The sequence below is a fragment of the Papio anubis genome, chromosome 18 (assembly GCF_008728515.1).
Source record: "Papio anubis isolate 15944 chromosome 18, Panubis1.0, whole genome shotgun sequence".
Classification (NCBI taxonomy): domain Eukaryota; kingdom Metazoa; phylum Chordata; class Mammalia; order Primates; family Cercopithecidae; genus Papio; species Papio anubis.
In genome coordinates, this window is record NC_044993.1 from 47,091,348 (window position 1) to 47,115,053 (window position 23,706).

A 23,706-nucleotide genomic window follows, 5' to 3' on the forward strand; every position below is an offset into this window, starting at 1 on the left:
CCCCTTCTTGCCCTCACCCCAGCTGCTGTGCCCCTGCCACCCGCGCCCCCTCAGCCCCTTGCGCATCGCATCCAAGGTCACTTGCGCTCGCAGCTCCACCTGGAGCCATTGCCGCTGCTGCTGCCGCGCTTCCAGTCGGGGTGGGCCGCTGGCCTCCCACTGGGCGTCAGTTCGGCTCCCAGGCCCTGGGCAGTGCCAGCCTCCGGACCCGTCTGCTGCGCTGCGTTGCGCTGGCTGTGTGCTGCGCTGTCTCTGCTGTGGGGCTGCAGTGGGGGGGCGGGGTGTCTGGGGACGCAGGTGAGTAGAGGAGGAACTGGCGGGGTGGTAAGCTTCTGAGCCTCCAGGTAAGTATGTGCCTGGGAGATGCACCTGGGAGGGACCTCGCTGCCCTCCCGCCGCCTGCCTCATCTCTTCTCTTTCCCCTTCCAGATCCAGAAGATGAAAGAAGGAAGTGAACATCCTTTTGCCCTGTCCTCCCCACCCTGATAGTGACGCATCTTCAGGCACAGCTGTGGCACAGACCCCCGTCCTGTCCCCCACACCCCTGTCATGTGTCTGTTTATAAACATGACCCCTTCCCTTTCCTTCCCCCTCGGCCACCCACCTCCCTCTCAACCTTGTAAATCCCCTTTCCCAACCCCGAGGGGCTTGCAGGGACAAGGCGACCGACTGCGCTGAGCTGCTTATTTATTGAAAATAAATGACAGAAAAGTCTGGCCTTGCTTCTGTGCGCGCTTGGAGGCGTGGGTCGCCGCTGTGGACAAGCGTCTTAGTGTCATGCAGACCAGAAGGCAGCTGCCTGTCCCAGGGCCAGGGCCCACCTCACTGCCTCTGATAGGGACTCCCAGCCCCCATGGCTCGGCTGTGCCCTGGGCAGGGGACGGGCTGGGGGCAGGGGAGGGCTGGAGCCCAGGAGGCAGCACAGCAGCCAGAAAGTCGCAGGCCTGAGCCTGCACCTTTGGTTCCAGGAGGGGCTTGGGCCCCTCACCCAGGTGTAATCCCTGAGAGCAGGAGGCCCAGCCACCCTGGGAGGAGGCGCTGGAGGGTAGGGCAGAGGTGGCCCCATCAGTCCCCTCAACCCCAGGCTCGGGGACGGTGGAGAAGCCACCCAAGACCCCAGAGCCAGGCCTCACGGTTCTGGAGTGGGGAAAGGCGTCTTTCCCAGGGCGGGGGTGGGGACACCCTGACCCCCTCAGGTGTCCTTGATGTCCCTGATGTCCGTGAGTGGCGCCTCATCCATGATGCTGCGCACCTGCTCCAGGGTCTCTGCCTGGCGGATCCGCTCCAGGCGCACCTGCGCGGTCAGACGAGGGGAGCAGAGGGCACTTGGTGGGGAAATGCAGCCTCTACCCCACCTGCTAGCCCCCAAGGGCAGGGCCTGCGACCAGTGGACCCAGTGGCCACCTCTGTGGGGCTGAGGCCACAAATGCCCTGAGCGTCCACCATGCCCTGTACTGAGGGCTTCAGGTGACTGACCAAGGTGCACACGAGAGTTTCAGGGTTTTTTGAGCAATAGCTCAGGACAGGACCATGCCAGCCCCAGGAGGAAGAAAGGACTCCCCTAACCAGGGGACTGTCCTTGCAAGACCCAGGAGACGTCACCCGGAGTGGAGCCAGCCAGTCCGGCAGGGCTGGGACAGGCCGTACCTGGAGGGCCTGGGACAGTCGCACGAAGTCCCTCTGCACCTGCTCACTGGTCTCCAGCTCTGCCTGCAGCCGCAGCACCTTGGCCCTCTGTTCTGAGAGGTCTGGGAGCTGGGCCTGCGGGGACAGACACCACACTGAGCTCGGCCTGGCTCAGCCTGGGCCAGATGGGAGGGTGTGGGGCCCCAGCACGGGAGTTCCCAACACAGTAGCCCCTTCTACACCACCCCTGACTCCAACCTCCTCTGTCTGGCTTCGCCAAGCCCAGTCGTTGCCCCAGGGCTTCCTCCCACCTGGCCTGAGGGAGACACAGAGGGCGGGAGGGGCAGGGGAGGGTCCCTCTCCTCCCAGTCCCCCTGCCCTTCCCCTCACCTTGCTCTCTTCCTGCTGCACCCGCTCCATCTCCGTCCTCAGGCTGCACAGGGAGGCTGAGAAGTCAGGGCAGGGCGAGACGTCAGGGCCACGCCTTCTCCCTTTCCCCACCTAGCCCAGCCAGCGTGGGCGATCCCCAAGATCACCTCCAGCAGACACTCACCCTCCAGCACCTCTGTGGGAAGGAAAGAGAGAGAGGTCAAGGCCAGCGGTGCACCACCGCCTCTCCCCCACCGCCTCTCTCCCCTCCCCGCTGCTGCCAAGGAGCCCCGGTGGCTCCTTGCAGGGCCGACAGGGGCCCTGGGCCCGGGGTTGGGGGCTCGTGCCCCTCCCCTCACCTGTGTCCTCCCGCTGCACCCTCAGCTGCCCCTCCAGGCTGGCCCTGGCTGCCGTCTCCTCCTCCAGAGCCTCCCGCAGCGTCACAATCTCGATCCGCAGGCGCTCTGCCCCGTGTTCCTGGGCCTGCAGCCGGGCCCTCGCCTCCTGCCGCGTGCGGCGCAGCAGCTGCTGCAGCTCCTGGAAGGGACGGAGGAGTCACCTGCTGGGCCGGGGCAGGAGGTCAGCAGGGCAGGGGCCACCAGCCAGACGGGGATTGTGGGGAGGAACGAGGAAGGAAGGAAGGAAGGATGGAAGCAAATGGCTAAAGCAGGGAAGAGCCCAAAATGCCCATCGTTTGGGTGGCGGATAGACGCGCTCCGGTCCAGCGGAGGAAGCTCAGGACATACGGTCACGCCCCACACCGTGGAGGGCGCTCAGGAAGAGTCCCAACCAGAAAGTTCAGCAGATTACCTATAGCAAGAGCCCCTTGCCGGGTGCGAGGGCTCACACCTGTAATCTCACTACTTTGGGAGGCCGAGGTGGGCGGATTACGTGAGGTCAGGAGTTCGAGACCAGCCTAAGCAATAAGATGAAATCCCGTCTCTACTAAAAATACAAAAATTAGGCCGGGCGCGGTGGCTCACGCCTGTAATCCCAGCACTTTGGGAAGCCAAGGCCGGCGGATCACGAGGTCAGGAGTTTGAGACCAGCCTGGCCAATATGGTGAAACTCTATTTCTACTAAAAATACAGAAAATAGCCGGGCGTGGTGGTGTGCGCCTGTAGTCCCAGCTACTCGGGAGGCTGAGGCAGAAGAATCACTTGAACCCAGGAGGCGGAGGCTGCAGTGAGTTCAGATCGTGCCACTGCACTCCAGCCTGGGCGACAGAACAAGACTCCATCTCAAACAGAAACAAAAAACAACAACAACAAAAAAGCCAGCTGGTGGCCTGCGCCTGTAATCCCAGCTACTCAGGAGGCTGAGGCAGGAGAATCGCTTGAATCAAGGAGGTGGAGGTTACAGTGAGTCGAGCTGGCGCCACTAGACTCCAGCCTGGGCAACAGAGCGAGACTCTGTCTCTAAAAATAAAATAAAATAAACCCTTTCGTAAAACTCAAGAACAATGAAAGTTAAGCACCACACTGTACTGTAATGAAAACACCAAAGAAGACCGCGAGGGCAAAGCAGAGTCAAGGAATGGGGAGGAGGTGCCCGGAAGCGGACAGATCTCAGGGTGGGGAGGGCACCTCAGGGATCTTTTTTATTGTTTTTTGTCTTTTGCTTTTTTTTTCTGAGACAGGGTCTCACTCTGTGGCTCAGGCTGGAGTGTAGTGACACGATCACAGCTCACTGTAGCCTCAACCTCCTAGGCTCAAGCGTTCCGCCTCAGACACTTGAGTTGCTGGGACTACAGGTGGAGGCCACCACACCCGGCTAATTTTTGTATTTTTTGTAGAGACAGGGTCTCAACTATGTTGCCCAGGCTAATCTTGAACTCCTGGGCTCCAGTGATCCTCCTGTCTCAGGCTCCTAAGTAGCTGGGACTATGGGCACAAGCCACCAAGCCCAGCTAGTATTTTTATTTTAGTTTTTTATAGAGACAGGATCTTGCTTTGTTGCCCAGGTTGGTCTTGAACTCCTGGGCTCAAATGATCCTCCTGCCTCAGCCTCCCAAACTGCTGCGATCATAGGTGTGAGCCACTGTACCCAGCCACCAGGTGATCTGTCTATTTCTAATCAATTTATTAATAAGCCATATTATTATTTTGAGATGGAGCCTTGCTCTGTCGCCCAGGCTGGAGTGCAGTGGTGTGATCTTGGCTCACTGCAACTTCCACCTCCCAGGTTCAAGTGATTCTTCTGCCTTAGCCTCCCGAGTAGCTGGGATTATGGGCATGAGCCACCACGCCCAACTAATTTTTTTTTTTTTTTTAAGACAGAGTTTCGCTTTTATCGCCCAGGCTGGGTGCAATGGCGCAATCTCAGCTCACCACAACCTCCGCCTTCTGGGTTCAATCGATTCTCTAGCCCCAGCCTCCCGAGTAGCTGGGATTACAGATGCCCGCCACCACACCAGGCTAATTTTTGTATTTTTAGTAGAGATGGGGTTTCAACATGTTGGGCAGGCTGGTCTCTAACTCCTGACCTCAGGTGATCCACCCACCTTGGCCTCCCAAAGTGCTGGGATTACAGGCGTGAGCCACCGCACCCGGCTCCGACTAATTTTTTTTGTATTTTTAGTAGAGATGGGGTTTCACCATGTTGGCCAGGCTGTTCTCAAATTCCTGACCTCAAGTGATTCGCCCGCCTCAGCCTCCCAAAGTGCTAGGATTACAGGTGTGAGCCATCATGACTGGCTAATAAGCCATATTATAAAGAAATTAAGTTGACAAAGGCCAGGCATAGATCCATGATGGCAGCTTGCTATGAACCAAAGATTATGATGAATTCAATCTTGTGGCTCATGTGTCACTTAAAAATAGCAAACCAACCAAATGACTGCTTCCTTCCTGCCAAGCATTCCGTTAACTCATTTTCTTTTGATGCCAGTGCTGGAAAGGGTGTATGGTTCCATTTCTCAGATGAGGAAACTGAGCCTTAGAGAAGGCAAATGAGTTGGCCAAGCAAATATACAGCACCCTGGCTGGTCCCGAGCAATGCTCTGCTCTGCCTGGGGAGGAGGGGCCCTCACGGTGGCTCCAGGCTCTCAGTGCCCACACTCGGCTTACTGGCACAGAGCTGGGCAGTGATTCCTCCTCGCCCTGCTCCTGCTGCAGGCCCTGGGGGGCTGAGGATGGCAGCTGCTCGGCCCGGAGCCCTTGGTTTTCCTCATTCAACCGCTTTACCTCGTGGTGCAGGCACTTGTGGGTGGTGACCAGCTCCGCCTGTGGATGGACAGTTAGTACAAGGTAATGAAGAGGACAGGCGTCTCCAGGCCCTAGGAGGCCAAACCTCCTTGAACCCTCCTCCCAGGCTGACAGCAAGAGAGCCCACGCCCCCTCTGCTCCTGAGCAAGGAAGGATCACTTTTTGCTACCAAGCTCTTTAGACACCCCGTCCCTGCTAACACGCAGGTTACAGGCTGCTGCCAGGGCCCAAGCTGGGTATTTTATTTGGTCCATACACACACACACACACACACACACACACACATATATATATACACATTTATTTAAATATATATAAATTTAAATTTAAAAAACATATGTTTTTTTGAGACAGAGTCTCCCTCTGTCACCCAGGCTGGAGTGCAACGGCGTGATCTCAGCTCACTGCAACCTCCGCCTCCCAGGTTCAAGCGATTCTCCTGCCTCAGCCTCCCAAGTAGCTGGAATTACAGGCGCCCACCATCATGCCTGGCTAATATTTGTACTTTTAGTCAAGACAGGGTTTCACCATGTTGGTCAGGCTAGTCTCAAACTCTTGACCTCAGATGATCCACCTGCCTCGGCCTCCCAAAGTGCTGGGGTTACAGGTGTGAGCCACTGTGCCTGGCCCATATATATTTCTTAAACCCTAAAGTAGTTGCCAACTCTAAAAATTGAGAGACAAGCCAGGTGTGGTGCTACACACCTATAATCCTGGCTACGGGGGAGGTCAAGGTGGGAGGGTCACTTGAGGCCAGGAGTTTGAGACCAGCCTGGGCAACATAGTGAGACCCCAACTCTACAAAAAAATTTGTAAATTAGCTGGGCATGGTGGTGTAAGCCTGTAGTCCCAGCTGTTCAGGAGACTGAGGCTGCAGGATTGGTTGAGCCCAGCAAGTTGAGGCTTCAGTGAGCTATGATTGCACCACTGCACTCAAGCCTGGGTGCTGAGCAACAACACACCATCTCTTAAAAAAAAAATAGCAGACAATACATAAATATTCATATTTTTGGTTTCTCTTGAAAAATCAGAAAATCTGGCAGCAGTGAACCTGTGTTCTTAGGTGGCCACGGTCAGCAGAGCCCAGAGGCAGGAGCACCTTGCAGGAACCTCTGGTTCCAGGCTGCCTACTGCCCTCCTGCCCTCCTGCCCTACACCTGGCCCTGTTCAATCACGTATGTCTCCTCCCTAGTCTTGGTCAGCATCTGATTTGCTTTTTTTTTTTTTTCTTTGAGACAGAGTTTTGCTCTTTCACCCAGGCTGAAGTGCAATGGTGTGATCTTGGCTCACTACAACCTCTGTCCCCAGGTTCAAGCGATTCTCCTGCCTCAGTCTCCTGAGTAGCTGGGATTGCAGGTGCCCGCCACGATGCCTGGCTAATTTTTGTATTCTTAGTAGAGATGGGGTTTTGCTGTGTTGGCCAGGCTCGAACTCCTGACCTCAGGTGATCCAACTGCCTAGGCTTCGCAAAGTGCTAGGATTACAGGTATGAGTCACCTTGCCCAGCCAGATTTGCTTTTAATCCTCATGACTGCAAACTAGGCCCCATTATGTCAGTTTTATAGATGGTGAGACAGAGGCTGGGAGTCTGGGATTAGCTCAAGATCAAACAGCTCTGTGTGGCTGCAAAGGCCCTGTTCTGGCCACGGCACCAGCTGCCCCAAAACCCTCTTACCTACCTGGCACCAGTTCCGGGGTGCGGCCTGAGCAGCTGGAGACAGGACAGGTGCCTTGACTTCCCACGTGCCCCCTTCCACCACACGCAACTGATTCCTGCTGGACTCCTCACCCTCCTTCCTCGGGGCTCGCAGGTACTCACCATCTGCAGCTGTACCCGCTCCTGGGCCTGGCTCACAGTCCCCTGCAGGGTCTGCAGCAGCTGCTCTGAGTTCTGGACCTGGGCCAGGAGCACCTGCATCTGGGTTGGAGGGAGGGTGAAAGTGAGGGCAGGGCGATGTCAGGGGGTGGAAGGCAACCAGAGGCCTGGCTGGGGCTGCAGTGGCGGCAGGGACCCACCTGCTTGGCACAGTCCTCATTGCTCCGTCTCAGGCCCTCTTGGAGCTCGTCCCGCTCACGGCTGACGCTCTCCAGGTCCTTCTGCAGCTGTCGGCCCTGCCACAGACCCTGCCTTCAGCCTGCATCTCCTGGGAACTTAGGACCCCCTCACCACACTTCTCGTGGCCCACCTCTGCAGGGAGGTGCCCTCATCCACACAGTCCATTGAGTTACAGGCCCAGCCATCCATTCTCTTCCCTTCACTCCCCACCCATCAGCAGGCCCTGCTGGGTCCATCTCCAAAGTGGATTCCACAGTGCCAGGTGCAGTGGCTCATGCCTGTAATCCCAGCACTTTGGGAGGCTGAGGCGGGTGGATCATTTGAGGTAAGGAGTTCAAAACCAGCCGGGCCAACATGGTGAAACTCCATCTCTACTAAAAAGTTAGCTGGGTGTGGTGGTGGGACACCTGTAATCTCAGCTACTTGGAAAGCTAAGGTAGGAAAATCACTTAAACCCAGAAGCAGAAGTTGCAGGGAGCCGAGGTCGCGCCACTGCACTCCAGCCTGGGTGACAGAGTGAAACTCCATCTCAAAAAAAAAAGAACAGGGCCGGGCACGGTGGCTCATATCTATAATCCCATCACTTTGGGAGGCCGAGGTGGGCGGATCACGAGGTCAGGAGATCAAGACCATCCTGGCTAACACGGTGAAATCCTGTCTCTACTAAAAATACAAAAAAATTAGCCAGGCATGGTGGCAGGCACCTGTAGTCCCAGCTACTCAGGAGGCTGAGGCAGGAGAATGGCGTGAACCCGGGAGGCAGAGCTTGCAGTAAGCCGAGATCGTGCCATTGCACTCCAGCCTGGGCGACAGAGCGAGACTCCATCTAAAAAAAAAAAAGTGGATTCCACATCCACCCATTTCTTCCTGTCTCTGTGGCCATCCCCTGGTCCAAGGTATCACCTTCCCGTACACCACAGTCCCAGCCTCTCAGCTTCTCCTGTGGCCCCTACCCCAACACACGCCCAAGTAAGCTTTTTTTTTTTTTTTTTTTTTTTTTGAGATGGGGTCTCACTCTGTGACCCAGGCTGGAGTGCAGTGGTGCACGATCTCGGCTCACTGCAGCCTCGACCTCCTGGGCTCAAGCAAGCCTCTCACCTCAGCCTCCCAGAGTAGCCTGGATCATAGGCATGTGCCACCGCACCCAGCTACTTTTTTGTATTTTTTTGTAGGACAGGGTTTCGTCATGTTGCCCAGGCTGATCTCAAACTCCTGGGTTCCAGCATTCCGCCCACCTCAGCGTCCCAAAGTGCTGAGATTACACACGTGAGCCACTGCACCCGGCCCCAAGTGAGCTTTTGAAAGCCTGGAGCTGGGAGGCTTCTCCCTTGCTTAAAATTAACCCTGCAGGTGCTTCCCACATCTCCTAAGATGCACAATGCACAACCGGCCCCCAAGGCCGGACTCATGTGGTCCTGCCTTTCTTTCTGATCTCCTCTTCTCTCCTCCCCGGTGGCCTTCCTGTTCCTCAGACACACTGTGGTCTCTCCATCCTCAGGGCCTTTGAACTCACAGGTCCTTGTGCCCTTGTCTTTTTTTTTTTTTTTTTTTTTTTGCGACGGAGTTTCACTCTTGTCCTCTTGTTGCCCAGGCTGGAGTGCAATGGCGCAATCTCGGCTGACTGCAACTTCCACCTCCTGGGTTCAAGTGATTCTCCCGCCTCAGCCTCCCAAGTAGCTGGGATTACAGGCATGCGCCACCACGCCTGTCTCCATGTTGGTCAGGCTGGTCTTGAACTCTCAACCTCAGGTGATCTGCCCGCCTCGGCCTCCCAAAGTGCTGGGATTACAGGAGTGAGCCACCATGCCCAGCCTGCCCTTTAAGAGCTCCTCCTCCCACCATCTGGGTCTCAGCTCCAGCCTGAACCCAGGTCAGTCTCCCTCACTGCCAGTCTCTATCCCATAACCCTGTTTAGTTTTTTTTCTGGGCATCTCCCTGGTGACAATGTCTTCCCCATGTATCCATGTGTATTTTTGTTAAAAGCACCTTTACTGAGTTATAAGTTCTTTACCATATAATTTACCCATGTGAAATGTACAATTCATTTTTTTGCATCACATTACTATTATTATTATTATTATATTTCGAGACAGAGTTTCACTCTTGTTGCCCAGGATGGAGTGCAATGGCAGGATCTCGGCTCCCTACAACCTCCGCCTCCCCAGTTCAAGCAATTCTCCTGCCTCAGCCTCACGAGTAACTGGGATTACGGGCATGCACCACCACACCCAGCTAATTTTTATATTTTTAGTAGAGATGAGGTTTCACCATGTTGTCCAGGCTGGTCTCGAACTCCTGACCTCAGATGATCCACCCACCTCGGCCTCCCAAAGTGCTGGGATTACAGACATGAGCCACCACGCCTGGCCTTTTCTTTTCATTTTTTTTTTTTTTGAGACAGGTTCCCACTCTGTGACCCAGGATGGAGTGCGGTGGCATGATCTTGGTTCACTGCAGCCTCAATCTCCTGGGCTCAAGCGATCCTCCTGCCTCAGCCTCCCAAGTAGCTGGGACTACAGGTGCACGCTTGGCTTTTTTTTTTTTTTTAATTTTTGTAAAGAGACAGGGTTTCACTATGTTGCCCAGACTGGCTTTGAACTCCTAGCCACAAACAATCTTCCCACTCAGCTTCCGAGTGGCTGGGATGGCAGGTGTGAGCCACCGCACCTGGCCCCTGTGCATGTTTACATCTGCCTGCCTTCACTAGGAGAGGGGCCTCTCTTCTCTGTGGAAGCTCCGGCTCTAGCTCTGTCTGAACACAGGTGGTGCAGGGGAAGCATCCAGCAGAGAGGGGGATGGCGCACCCCGCCACCCTGCCCACAACACTCACCTCCATCTGCAGCTGCTCCCACTGGGTGTCTGGGACAAGCTGGTAGCCAGGAGGGGGCAGGTAGATGCCCTCGGGAACCAGGGTGCCCGTAGACACCAGCGAGGCCGTCTCTTCCTGTTCAGGGCTCAGGCCCTGGCGGCTGCGGGGCAGGGAGGAGCTGCTGCCCACCCCACCGCCAAGAGAGAAGGAGGAGATGGAGGCGCTGTCATCGCAGTTGTGAGCGAAGGCCTCAGCTGCCGGACCCCCATCTCCGCTCAGCTCCTCCAGAGGCTCCAGCGGGGGCGATGGGTCCCGGGACAGGGGCAGCAACTCCGTGGAGTCGTGCAGGGAAGGGGCATGCCGGGGACGTCTCTAGGGAAGGGGGCAGGGAAGAGGCTGGGGGGCCAGGGTCCTCTGGCACCCCTCCTTCCCCAGCGCCCCCTGGCCGCGCCCTCACCTGGATCTCCTGTATCAGCTCCTCGGCCCTCAGCAGCTTCGCCTTCAGCTCCTCGATCTCCTTCTCCATGGGCAGAACGATCTCCCGCAGCTTCTCCGAGTCCTCGTGGGCCTGGAGGGAGTGGCGTTTGGCAGCAGTAGTTCCCCCCTCCCGAGTGCTGAAGCCCCAGGTCTGTTCAGAGCTTCCTCTGCAAGCACATCAGCTCTCCTAATCCTCCCTAGAAGGTGCTGTCTACCCTCATTCCAGAGATAAGAACACAGAGGCTCTAGAAGCTTCCACGACTTGCCCCAGGGCATAAGGGCAAGGATGAAGGTCACGACTTCTTCCTGTGGCCCTGTCACTCACCATATCTTCCTTCCCCAATATCCATTTTTTCCTTTTGTCATAGAACTTTACCTTTTTTTTTTTTTTTTGAGATGGAGTCTTGCTCTATCACCCAGGCTGGACTGCAGTGGCACGATCTCGGCTCACTGCTACCTCCACCTCCTGGGTTCAAGCCATTCTCCTGCCTCAGCCTCCCCAGTAGCTGGGATTACAGGCACACATCACCATGCCCAGCTAATTTTTGTATTTTTAGTAGAGACGTGGTTTCACCATGTTGGCCAGGCTGGTGTCGAACTCCTGACCTCGTGATCTGCCAGCCTCGGCCTCCCAAAGTGCTGGGATTACAGGCTTGAGCCACCGCACCCGGCTTTTTAAAAAATTTTTTTTAAAGAGATGAGCTCTCTTTCCGTTCCCCAGGCTGGAGTGCAGTGGTGCAATCGCGTCCCACTGTAGCCCTCCATCTCCAGGACTCAAGCCATCCTCCTGCCTCAGCCTCCTGAGTAGCTGGGACCACAGGCATGTGCACCAATGGGCTAATTTTTATATTTTTTGTAGAGACAGGATATTGCTATGTTGTCCAGACTGGTTTTGAATTCCTGGACTCAAGTGATCCTCGCACCTCAGCCTCCCAAGGTGCTGGCATTACAGGTGTAATTCCCAGCATCTGGGTTGGGATTACACCAATGCCCAGCGCACCTCACATTGTTAGTTGGGCATGTGGCCTAAATCCTAGAATACCATCCACATTTACCTGCTTCCTTGCAACTAAACAGATCATCTGGCTAAGTTCCAGCTACTGAGATAGAAACAGATGAGCCAAGGGGACCTTCCAGGACAACTCTTTATTTTATATGTATTATTATTACATTTTATTTTAGATGGAGTCTCACTTTGTTGCCCAGGCTAAAGAGGACTGGCATGATCTCGGCTCATTGCAACCTCTGCCTTCCAGGTTCAAGCAATTCTCTTGCCTCAGCCTCATGAGTAACTGGGATTACAGGCACCCCGCCACCACGCTCGGCTAATTTTTGTATTTTTAGTAGAGATGGGGTTTCACCATTTTGGCCAGGCTGGTCTCGAACTCCTGAGACCACCCACCTTGGCCTCCCAAAGTGCTGGGATTACAGGTGTGAGCCACCGTGCCTGGCCCAGGACAACTTTTATTTATTTTGATAAGAAGTTTCATTCTTAGGCCGAGGTGGGCGGATCACAAGGTCAGGAGATCGAGACCACGGTGAAACCCCATCTCTACTAAAAATACAAAAAATCAGCCAGGCGCTGTGGTGGGCGCCTGTAGTCCCAGCTACTCAGGAGGCTGAGGCAGGAGAATGGCGTGAACCCGGGAGGCAGAGCTTGCAGTGAGCCAAGATCACGCCACTGCACTCCAGCCTGGGGGACAGAGCGAGACTCTGTCTCAAAAAAAAAAAAAAAAAAAAAAAAAAGTTTCACTCTTGTTGCCCAAGCTGGAGTGCAATGGCACTATCTCCTCTCACTGCTACCTTTGCCTCCCAGGTTCAAGCAATTCTCCTGCCTCAGCCTCCCAAATAGCTAGAATTACAGGTGCATGCCACCACGCCCAGCTAATATTTTTGTATTTTTAGTAGAAGGGGGTTTAACCATGTTGGCCAGGCTGGTCTCGAACTCCTGAGACCACCCACCTCAGCCTCAAATGATCTGCTCGCCTCAGCCTCCCAAAGTGCTAGGATTACAGGTGTGAGCCACCGTGCCTGGCCTAGGACAACTCTTTAAAGGAAGAGGGTGTGCCTTTCTTTATTCCTCCTTCTCCTCCTTTTTGCTGGCTGGAATGTGGACATGATGGCTGGCACTCAAGCAGTCATTTTGGACCATGAGGCAATATATTACCTATGGCAAAACAGCAATATAGATGGAGCCTGCTTGACAACTTGTCAAGCTGCTTTACCAGTCCTGAAATGTCTACCTCTGAACTTGAAGGAAAAAACAAATTTCTGAGCCAGGTGCAATGGCTCACGCCTGTAATCCCAGCACTTTGGGAGGCCAAGGCGGACGGATCACCGTTAGGAGTTTGAAACCAGCCTGGCCAACACGGCAAAACTCTGTGTGTACTAAAAATACAAAATTAGCCGGGCGTGGCAGTGGGCACCTGTAATCCCAGCTACTCAGGGAGACTGAGGCACGAGAATAGCTTGAACACGGGAGGTGGAGGTTGCAGTGAGCCGAGATCGCACCACAGAACTCCAGCCTGGGTGACAGAGTGAGACTCCGTCTCTGAAAGAAAAAAAGAAAATTTCTGGCCAAGTGCAGTGGCTCACGCCTGTAATCCCAGCACTTTGGGAGGCCAAGGTGGGCAGATCACAAGGTCAGGAGTTCGACACCAGCCTGGCCAACATGGTGAAACCCCGTCTCTACTAAAAATACAAAAATTAGCTGGGTGTGGTGGTGCGCGCCTGTAATCCCAGCTACTTGGGAGGCTGAGGCAGGAGAACTGCTTGAACCGGGACCTGGGATGCGGAGGTTTCAATGAGCTGAGATGGTGCCACTGCACTACAGCCTGGCGGCAGAGCAAGACTCTGTCTCAAAAAAAAAAAAAGATGTCGCATTTAAGCCACTGTTAATTTGGGTTTTCAATCACATGCAGGCAAATTTCATCCTAATCGATTTGTTCTCCCACACTCCCAACACCACCATAGAGCTGACCATATTTTCCCATCTCTTTTCAAGCTTACGATCCTGCTGACGTTGAGCAGCCAACAGCCTCTACACATCTCCACTTGTATGTCCCACAGGCTCCTCTAACCATAGACATCCAAAACAAACCACTCAGGGATGCTGTTCTTCCTGCCACAAGCACTCAGTCAGTGAGAACGGCCCTGCTGGCCACAAGCTGTTCAAGGCAGAAATCTGCCAGTCATCCCTGTCCCCGTCACTCCCCACTTCTAGTTCATGCCCTTTCCACTTCTTGAATCACTTGAAATCTTCTCAAGCAAGCTCAGTTTAATCCTCCAAATCTCTTTTTCTTTTTTGAGATGGAATCTTGCTCTGCTGCCCAGGCTGGAGCGCAGTGGTGCGATCTCGGCTCACTGCAACCTCTGCCTCCTGGGTTCAAGAGATTCTCCTGCCTCAGTCTCCCGAGTAGCTGGGATTACAGGCGCCCGACACCATGCCTGGCTAATTGTTGTACTTTTTTAGTAGAAACAGGGTTTCCCCATGTTGGCCAGGCTGGTCTCAAACTCCCGACCTCAAGTGATCTGCCCACCTCAACCTCCCAAAGGGCTAGGATTACAGGCGTGGGCCACCACGCCCAGCCCTGATGCTCCCTTCACTGTGTTGGGCGGCTTTCATTGAGCGGGGCCCTGTCCTTTACCAACCTGCTGAGGTGCTCCCTGAGGAACACTCCGGATGCACGGGGCAGCCCGGATGCTGGAAAGATGTGGCTTGAAGGTCTTTGTTTCATGGGCTCCTGTCTTCATCTTTGTCTTTCTAACTAGGTAATTGACACCATCCCTGAGCCTCAGTTTCCTTATGCATGAAATAAGAATATTAATTGAAGTATCTATCTCACAGGTCTGCTGTAGGATCAAATGAAGTAACAATGCAAATTTGCTTTGAAAGATGAAGCATGTGATAATAAATATGTGCTTCCTATAATTGTTAATAACAGCAATAATAAAGGAGGTGACATATCATAGAGATTAAGAACACTTTCGAACCAGCCTGGGCGCGGTGGTTCACGCCTGCAATACCAGCACTTTGGGAGGCAGAGGCGGGCCGATCACTGGAGGTCAGGAGTTCGAGACCAGCCTGGCCAACACGGCGAAACCCCGCCCCTACTAAAAATACAAAAAAATTAGCCAGGCATGGTGGCAGGTGCCTGTAATTCTAGCTATTCAGGAGGCTGAGGCAGGAGAATCAGTTGAACCCAGGAGGCAGAGGTGGCAGTGAGTCGAGATCACGCGACTATACTCCAGCCTGGGTGACAGAGCAAGACTCTCTCAATAATAAATAAATCAGTAAATAAAACCAGCCTGCCTAGACTTTTTTTTTTAAGAGACAGGGTCTTACTCTGTCACCCAAGCTGGAGTGCAGTGATGTGATCATAGCTCACTGCAGGCTTGATTTCTGGCTCAAGTGATCCTCCCATGTCAGCCTCTTGAGTAGCTGGGACTACACGTGTGCACCACCATGCCCAGCTAATTTAACAAAAAAATTTTTTACAGATGGGATCTTGCTATGGTGCCCAGGCTGGAGTGCAGTAGTAAGATCATAGCTCACTGCGGCTTCAAGCTCCTGGCCTCAAGTGATCCTCCTGCCTTGCCTTTTCAAAGTGCTGGGATTATAAGCATGAGTCAGGCTTCTGCTTAGATTTTAAAATCTCAACTCCATTCCCTTTTATGTGCATAAACAGGAGAAGTACTGAATTTCCCTGAGCCTTACCGTACTCATCTGATAAATGGATCTAATAGACCTCCCTTACAGGGAATGGACGGGGGAGGCTAACTCTGTCAAGCACTAAGCACAGTGCCTAAAGCATCAGAGGCATCTTTTTTTTTTTTTAAGACAAAGTCTCGCTCTGTTGCCCAGGTTGGAGTACAGTGGCACAATCTTAGCTCACAGCAGTCTCTGCCTCCTGGGTTCAAGTGATCCTCCTGCCTCAACCTACTGAGTAGCTGGGATTATAGGTGTGCGCTACAGGCTGATTTTTGTATTTTGAGTAGAGACAGGGCTTCACCATGTTGACCAGGCTGGTCTCGAACTCCTGACCTCAAGTGATCCACCTGCCTTGGCCTCCCTAAGTGTTGGGATTACAGGTGTGAGTCACTGCACCAAGCCAGGAGGTAACAATATATCACCAAGCGGTAATGTCCGCCAGGAACAGTCAATATTTAATAACAGTAAGAAATTTTTTTGTTACCCTTAAGTGTAAGTTTCCTTTCCTCTACATAACTTAATTTTGGAGCTAAGCGAACTTGGTCACCCACTAATAAGGGGCAAGCCAGGACCCTATGGAGCACAGAGCCAAGCTCTCAACAACACCTGGTAACTCTGTGCTATTCCTAGATCACTGCTGGGTGCCCTGCACCCCATGACCGGGCAATGGGACATCCACAGTCCTTAACATCCTTTCAAATCCCAGGGCAGTGGGGAAACCATCCCAACCCCAACCTTTTCCATCTGCTTCTCCAGGGAGTCCAGGGGGTGGGCCCGGGACAGCAGCTGCTTCAGGCGGCCCAGTTCCCGCTCCTTCTCCTCACAGTGCTGCTGCTGCTGCTGTTGCTCCTGCTTCAGGGCGGCGATCTGGGCTTCATAGCTACTGATGGAGTCTGGTGGGGGAGAGGGAGGGTCAATGAGCCGGTCCTGCCTGTGGGCGAGCAGGGGACCTTGATGCACTGACTCTTTCTGTGAGACAATCTACCATAGCGGTTGCCATGGCAGGCTTTGCAGAAATTGACCTGGGCAATCACTCAGCCTCTCTGTGCATCAGTGTCCTTAGGTGCAAAATGGGGAAACTACTGATCATCCTTCTGGTGGCTACAGATTAAATGAGATGACATATCTAAGATAGTGTACAAAAAAATAAAAAATAAAAATAGATGAGATGACACAGGCAAGGTGTCCAGCCCTTTCTCAGGCACACAGAAGATGTGACACTGTTCCTATTAATATATACCAGGAACAGTCAATATTTAAGAACAGTAAGAATTTTTTTTGATTATTATCATTATTATTTTGAGACAGAGTCTCACTGTCACCCAGGCTGGAGTGCAGTGGTTCAATCTTGGCCCACTGCAACCTCCGTCTCCCGGGTTCAAGCGATTCTTTTGCCTCAGCCTCCCATGTAGCTGGGATTACAGGTGCCCACCACCACGCCCAGCTAATTTTTCTATTTTAGTAGAGGTAGGGTTTTGCCATGTTGGCCAAGCTGCTCTTGAACTCCTGACCTCAAGCGGTCCACCTGTCTTGGCCTCCCAAACTGCTGGGATTATAGGTGTGAGCCACTGCTCCCAGCCTCATTTTTTTTAATTTTTGAGAAAGGGTCTCACTCTGTCACCCAGGCTGAAGTGTAGCGTCGCAATCATGACTCACTGCAACCTCAGCCTCCTGGGCTCAAGCAATCCTCCCACCTCAGTGTCCCGAGTAGCTGGGACTACAGGCACATCCTAGCACGCCTGGCTAAGTTTTGCATTTTTTGTAGAGACGGGGTCTCACCATGTTGCCCAGGCTGGTCTGGAACTCCTGAGCTCAAGCAATCCTCCCGTCTCAGCCTCCCAAAGTGCTGGGATTACAGGCATGAGCCACCACACCCGGCACTTAATCATGGTCATAAATATTTACGCTGGATCAGACTCTGAGCTGGGCTCTGGAAATACAGAAATCAATCAAACACAAAGCCTGCCACCGGGAGCTCACAGTCCAATGAAGAGGGCGGCTGTGGCAATAGTTAGGATGCAGTATGGGAAGAGGTAAAGGAAAGGACCCTTCCTGGGCTTGGAGATGGCAGAGGAAGGAGCCCTCACTCTGCCTGCCTGCCCAGGCAGGAGAGGACAGTGGTAGACAGTGAAGGAGGGAAAGGATGCATGAGTTAACAGGACCAGTGTGAGCAGCGGAAGAGCGGCTGGCATGGCTGCGGCATGGTGAGGTATGCTGGAGGTGTTGGAACAGCAAAGGCACCCAAGGAGACACTGGAAAGGAGGCAGTAGGTGGCTCCCAGGGCCTTGCATGTGACGCCAAGAGGTTTGGAACTTATCCTACAGGCCAGCAGGAGATGGAGGTGATGTTGGATAGATTATATACTTTTTTGTTGTTGTTGTTAGGGAGTCAGGGCCTGGCGCCGTGGCTCACACCTGTAATCCCGGCACTTTGGGAGGCCGAGGTGGGCAGATCACCTGAGGTCAGGAGTTCGAGACCAGCCTGGCCAACATGGTGAAACCCTGTCTCTACTAACACAAAATTTAACCAGGTGTGGTGGTGGGCACCTGTAATCCCAGCTACTTGGGAGGCTGAGGCAGGAGAACTGTTTGAACCCAGGAGGCGGAGGTTGCAGTGAGCTGAGATTGTGCCACTGCACTTCAGCCTGGGTGACAGAGCAGGACTCTGTCTCAAAAAAAGAAAACAAAAAAAAGAGAGTCAGGGTATCCCTCTGTCACCTAGGCTAGAGTGCAGTGGCGAAATCATAGTTCACTGCAGCCTTAAACTCTTGGGCTCAAGTGAACCTCCCACCTCACCCTCCCAAGTAGCAGGGACCACAGGCACTTGCCACCATACCCAGCTAAGGGTCTCATTTTGGTGCCCAGGCTGGTTTCAAACTCCTGACCTCAACTGATCCTCTTACCTGAGTAACATGGACTTGTTTTACTTTTGGTAGAACCTGGTCATTTTTTGTTTGTATAGGGATTGACCTATTACTGTGCACTAACAGTAGAAGTAAAGGTTCAGCTGGGCCGGGTGTGGTGGCTCACGCCTGTAATCCCAGCACTTTGGGAGGCCAAGGCAGGTGGATCACAAGGTCAGGAGATCGAGACCATCCTGGCTAACACAGTGAAACCCGATCTCTACTGAAAATACAAAAAATGGGGCCGGGCGTGGTGGCCCACGCCTGTAATCCCAGCACTTTGGGAGGCCAAGGCAGGTGGATCACGAGGTCAGGAGATTGAGACCATCCTGGCTAACACGGTAAAACCCCGTCTCTGCTAAAAATAAAATTAAAATAAAATTAGCCGGGTGTGGTGGCAGGCACCTGTAGTCCCAGCTAGCTGGGAGGCTGAGGCAGGAGAATGGCGTGAACCTGGGAGGCGGAGCTTGCAGTGAGCCGAGGTCGTGCCACTGCACTCCAGCCTGCGTGACAGAGTGAGACTCCATCTCAAAAAAACAAAAAAAAAACAAAAAAACAAACAAAACAAAAAAATACCCAAAAAATTAGCTGGGTGTGGTGGCACACACCTGTAGTCCCAGCTACTTGGGAGGCTGAGGCAGGAGAATCGCTTGAACCCAGGAGGCGGAAGTTGCAGTGAGCTGAGATCGCACCACTGCACTCCAGCCTGGGTAACAGAGTGAGACTCCATCTTAAAAAAAAAAAAAAAAAAAAGGTTCAGCTGTTAGGCTGCTTGGCTGTTTTCCAGCTGTATGACTTTGGGCAAGTTATTTAACCTCTCCCGGCCTCAGAGCTTCCTCTGTAAAATGGAGGTGGATAATAGTTCCTGCCTCACAGAGTTTGTTATGAAGATTAGTTACTCATAAAGCATTTAGCTCAGTGCCTGGCACACAGTGAGTGCTCAAAACATGCTACCTGGCCAGGCGTGGTGGCTCACACCTGTAATCCCAGCACTTTGGGAGGCCAAGGCCGGCAGATCATTTGAGCTCAGGAGTTCAAGGCCAGTCTGGGTAACATAGTGAGACCCTGTTTCTACAAAAAGTACAAAAAATTAGCCAGGCATGGTGGCATGCACCTGTAGTCCTGGCTACTTGGGCAGCTGAGGTAGGAGGATCTACGTGAGCCCAGGAGGTGGAGGTTGCAGTGAGCTGAGATCACACCAGCGTGGTGTGACACACTCCAGCCTGGGCGACAGAGTGAAACTCTTATTGACTCAAGAAAAAAAAAAAAAAGCTAGCTATTGTTATTATTTAGGACACACCTGGTTTTTCCCATATAGTAGAGAGAACAAGTTTCCCTTAACAAATGTATGTAAAATTTTAAAATGTGGATCTATTTAAAGAACAAATACTAAGTTAATAGCAGAGTAAGTTGTACAAGGATGTATCTACATTGCACAGGCACGTGGATCCTGAAATGTGGGAAATACAGCCCCAGAGAAGTCTCCAGGAGCGGCTGTTAGAAAGGGAAATCGCATGGTGGGAAGGGAATTTTAGGAAGTTTACTCTGGAAGCCAATGTCAAGGCCAGACTATAGAGGGAGATCCGTGAGAAGGTTGGGACAAAAGTCCAGGAGAGAGTTGACAAGAGCCCCACCACAGCAGGGGCAGAGCAGCGGGGCAGCTCTGACATCTGTTTCAGAGGCTCTGGCTTCTGCTAGAGGAAGAAGAGTAGAAAACAGGATGAGCAGCTGGGGCTTCTGGAGCCAGAGGAGCAAGTACAGAGAACATGGGGTGGAGGCAGGGAAGCTGGTGCATGGCGTGGGGTGGAGGAAGGAGTGTCTGGGGAAGGCTAGAGAGCAGAGCATTAGACTCACAGAGACTGGGCCAGGGCTGATTCTATTTCCCAGAAGTCCAGACTAAAATGAGGTTGGTCTGGGGAACTGAGAAGTTTCTCACCCATCTTCAGGGTTGATCAATCATCAGTGAGGGACAAGAAATGACATGGGCAAGGCAACAGATAGAAGCTGGGAGCTAAACTTAGCTGTAACTGACAGAGCTGCTGCTATCACATGGAGTGCCTCTATGCAAATTTTAAAAGGGCGGCCCTTCCTCCGGCCATAGGCATGCCCTGAGCTAGGCAGCCCTGCTAACTTATCCCACAGCTTATCTGTGCCCCCGCATCCTTTTCTCGTCATGCACTCCCCAGTATGGGGCTGATGGGGAGTCTAGGTGATTCCCCCGTCTCACCTTTCAGGATGGCCTGCAGCGAGGCCACCTCCTCTTGGCACTGCCGCTGCACCGCAGCCACAGCCTCGGCCTTCGTGCTCTCGCTCACCTCTGCCACAGCCTTCATGGTTTCCATTTCTGCCAGGGCGCCTGCCAGCTCAGCCCGAAGCCGGCTGAGCTCACCTGACTCGGCCTCACCATTTGCCCCTTCCTGGGGCTGGGGGTCCTCCAGTGCTGTGGGGGACAGGGATAAGCTTCTCTTCCCATCTCTTAACACCCCAGGCCACCTACCGGCTTAGCAAGTCCTGCAACCTAGTAATGTTGCCTTCACCCGGGACCGCCTTCACCTGGGCCCGCCCCGCTCACCTGGCACCGCCCCTGCCCCGCCCCCTTTCCACTGGCTCTGCCGGGTGCTGCCTACACTCCATCTCTTCGCGGTGGCCAGTTTCACTCAATCCTCTCCTCAGTCCAACCCGGCCCCGCCCTCCCAATGGCCGCGCCCCTTCCTCACCGGGCCCCACCTCGCACCTGTCACTGGCTCTACCCCTTGAATGGCCGGGCCACGCCCCATTTCGCGGAGAGCCCTAGGCCCCGCCCCCTTTTCCGACGGCGTGGCCCCGCCCCTTCCTCCATCACCCTTCTCCACCCCCCATCCGCAGGTGGCTAGCTCGGCCCCGCCCCCAGTTTTACCGCCCTCTGCGTGCACGGACGCCCCCTCACGTACCAGCCCCCGGCCGCCGCCGCCGCTTGTCGTTGTCCGCGGCCACCGGCGCAGCTGCCGCCATTGCCTCAGAGCAAACGGCGGATTCCCGCACTCCCTGGTGACGGAGCGCACCGCTTCCGGGTCCTCTCGGCTGTTTCCGGATCCGCTCGGCTGTTTCCGGATCGGCCCCGGGCTGGAGGCCCCGGACGGAGGATGGGGGGATTGCCGAGCCACGGCCGGAGATTCCCGAGTCGGCCCCCGGCCCCGCCCCGGCTCTTCTTGGCTGGGTCGAGCGGTTTGGGGGGTACTCCTGCGTTTCAAGCCCGGACGAGGATCCTTAAGAGGTCTTCCCAGGCGTCTCTCCGTGACCTCGGAAGCCCTGCTCCAATTATGCCTCCTCCGGGACACCGGCCTGCGGAGCGCTCCCCCTCGCTCCTTCGCTGCCCCTGCCCGGAGCCAGCCTTTGATCGGCTCCGGCCGCCCTTCCGCCCGAGCCTGGCTTGCGTTACAGCGAATTGTGGCGGGGCCCTCCCTGCACCTCCGCCCTCGTGGAGTGTCCCTCGGGGCAGGGCCGGGTCGGCTTCATTTTTCTGAGCGCTTCGGAGTCCCCGCGTAGTTAGTCGGAGTCTGAAACTTGCACGTCCCCACCCCCATTTTGTTATTCAGCCAGTCACCGCTTCCTGCTGGCCCCCCTTTCCCCCTCCCAGCGCCTTCAAATCCCTCCTCTCCTCTCCGCCTGTGTCTAGATCAGGCTCTATCTGTGACCTCCACCCGGACGGTGACAGGCAATTCAGATTTATGTCCAGAGCCTTGGTTCCCCTTCCCCCAAACCTTTTTCTCCCTCTGTAAAGGACACGCCAGGAACCTGAAAGTCCTTGATTCTCGTGTCCTCCTGCAAGTCCCGTAAACTCTACTTCCAATGTGCTAACTATTCCAGAATGTGCCCCTTTTTCTCCATCTCCAGCGCTAGCACTCCGTCCCAGCTCCCATCACCTCTCCTGAACTTCCACAGTGTCGACTCGGCTCTTTAATTAATTAATTCTCCTTAAAGCAGCTGGAGTGATTTTTGTAAAACAGACAATGCAGTTTGAAAATGGCCAAAGGTAGAACGCTTTTACACTGTTGGTGGGAATGTAAATTAGTTCAACCATTATGGAAGACAATGTGGTGATTCCTCAAAGACCTAGAACCAGAAATACAATTTGACCCAGAAATCCCATTACTGGGTATATACCTAAACGAATATAAATCATTCTATTACAAAGATAAATGCACGAGTATGTTCGTTGCGGCACTATTCAAAATAGCAAAGCCATGGACTCAACCCAAATGCCCATCAATGATGGACTGGATAAAGAAAATGTGGTACATATACACCATGGAATACTATACGGCCATAAAAAGGAACGAGATCATGTCCTTTGCAGGGACATGGATAGAGCTAGAAGCCGTTATCCTCAGCAAATTAATGCAAGAACAGAAAGCTAAACACCACACGTTCTCACTTATAAGTGGGAGCTGAACAATGAGAACACATGGACACAGGGAGGGGACTACATACTTGGGGGCCTGTGGGGTGGGGGTTGGATGGGGGGAGGGAGAGCGTTAGCAAGAGTGGCTGATGCATACTGGGCTTGATACCTAGGTGATGGGTTGATGTGTGCGGCAAACTACCATGGCAGACGTTTACCTATGTAACAAACCTGCACATCCTACACGTGTATCCCAGAACTTTAAATAAAGAAAATGGACAAAGGATATGAATGGACATTTCACTGCTCTCACAGGTGGCAATATGTGCTTGAAAAGATGTTAAACATCATTAGCTATTTATTCGGGAAATACAAATTAAAGCCACAATCACTTTCATCACTATGCACTTCTTGGAATGGCTAAAATGAGAACGCTAACACCAAATGCTTGTGAGTATGTGGAGAAACTGGGTTTCTCATCTTTTGTTGATGGAAATGTGAAATGGTATAGCCACTCTGGAAAAATAATATGGCAGTTTTGAACAAAACTAAACACGCACTTACTTTTTCACCAAGTATGAAACCAAGTGTTTTCCACCAAGCTTTGAGCCGGGGTCTCGGTTCAGATGTTACCTCCTCAGTGAGGCCTTCCCTGATCACCCTAACTAAAATGGCCACCTCTGGCTGCATGTGATGGCTCACGCCTGTGATGCTAGCACTTTGGGAGGCCGATGGCAGGAGGATCACTTGAGCCCAGGAGTTCGAGACCAGCCTGGACAACATAGTGAGACCTCATCTCTACAAAAAATTTAAAAATTAGCTGGGCATGGCCAGGTGCGGTGTCTCACGCCTGTAATCCCAGCACTTTGGGAGGCTGAGGAGGGCAGATCACAAGGTTAGGAGATCAAGACCATCCTGGCTAACACGGTGAAACCCTATCTCTACTAAAAATACAAAAAATTAGCCGGGTGTGGTGGCACGTGCCTGTAGTCCCAGCTACTCGGGAGGCTGAGGCAGGAGAACTGCTTGAACCCGGGAGGCGGAGGTTGCAGCGAGCCGAGATCATGCTATTACACTCCAGCCTGGGCGACAGAGAAAAAAAAAAATTAGCTGGGCATGGTGGTGTGCATCTGTATTCCAAGCTACTCAGGAGGCTGAGGCGGGGAAGA

At 53.5% G+C, this 23,706-nt stretch overlaps 2 protein-coding genes across 4 annotated transcripts in view; one reads left to right on the top strand and one right to left on the bottom strand.

Annotated features, from left to right (window-relative positions):
• Positions 1 to 716, top strand: part of ATP2A1 (ATPase sarcoplasmic/endoplasmic reticulum Ca2+ transporting 1) — a 28,496-nt gene extending 27,780 nt beyond the window's left edge. Inside the window, 1 exon segment of the mRNA XM_021931864.1 lies at positions 430 to 716. The gene's annotated coding sequence lies outside the window, so the exon portion shown is untranslated.
• RABEP2 (rabaptin, RAB GTPase binding effector protein 2) lies at positions 671 to 21,725 on the bottom strand. Of its 3 annotated transcripts, XM_031658353.1 has the most exons (14): positions 21,087 to 21,161; positions 20,384 to 20,596; positions 15,990 to 16,147; positions 14,195 to 14,345; positions 10,524 to 10,634; positions 10,088 to 10,438; positions 7,218 to 7,313; positions 7,021 to 7,119; positions 5,064 to 5,219; positions 2,355 to 2,532; positions 2,180 to 2,191; positions 2,017 to 2,072; positions 1,648 to 1,761; positions 671 to 1,294 (listed from the first exon to the last, which is right to left on the bottom strand). In XM_031658353.1, exons 4-14 carry the CDS (start codon positions 14,294 to 14,296, stop codon positions 1,193 to 1,195), a joined length of 1,377 nt encoding a protein of 458 aa, XP_031514213.1. In that variant the 5' UTR covers positions 14,297 to 14,345; positions 15,990 to 16,147; positions 20,384 to 20,596; positions 21,087 to 21,161; the 3' UTR covers positions 671 to 1,192. The 3 variants fall into 3 exon arrangements, with proteins under 3 accessions (XP_031514213.1, XP_031514211.1, XP_031514212.1); XM_031658351.1 differs by lacking the exon at positions 14,195 to 14,345 and having other exon boundaries at positions 21,087 to 21,725; XM_031658352.1 differs by lacking the exons at positions 14,195 to 14,345; positions 21,087 to 21,161 and adding an exon at positions 20,729 to 20,751.
• Between the last annotated feature and the right edge of the window lie 1,981 nt (positions 21,726 to 23,706).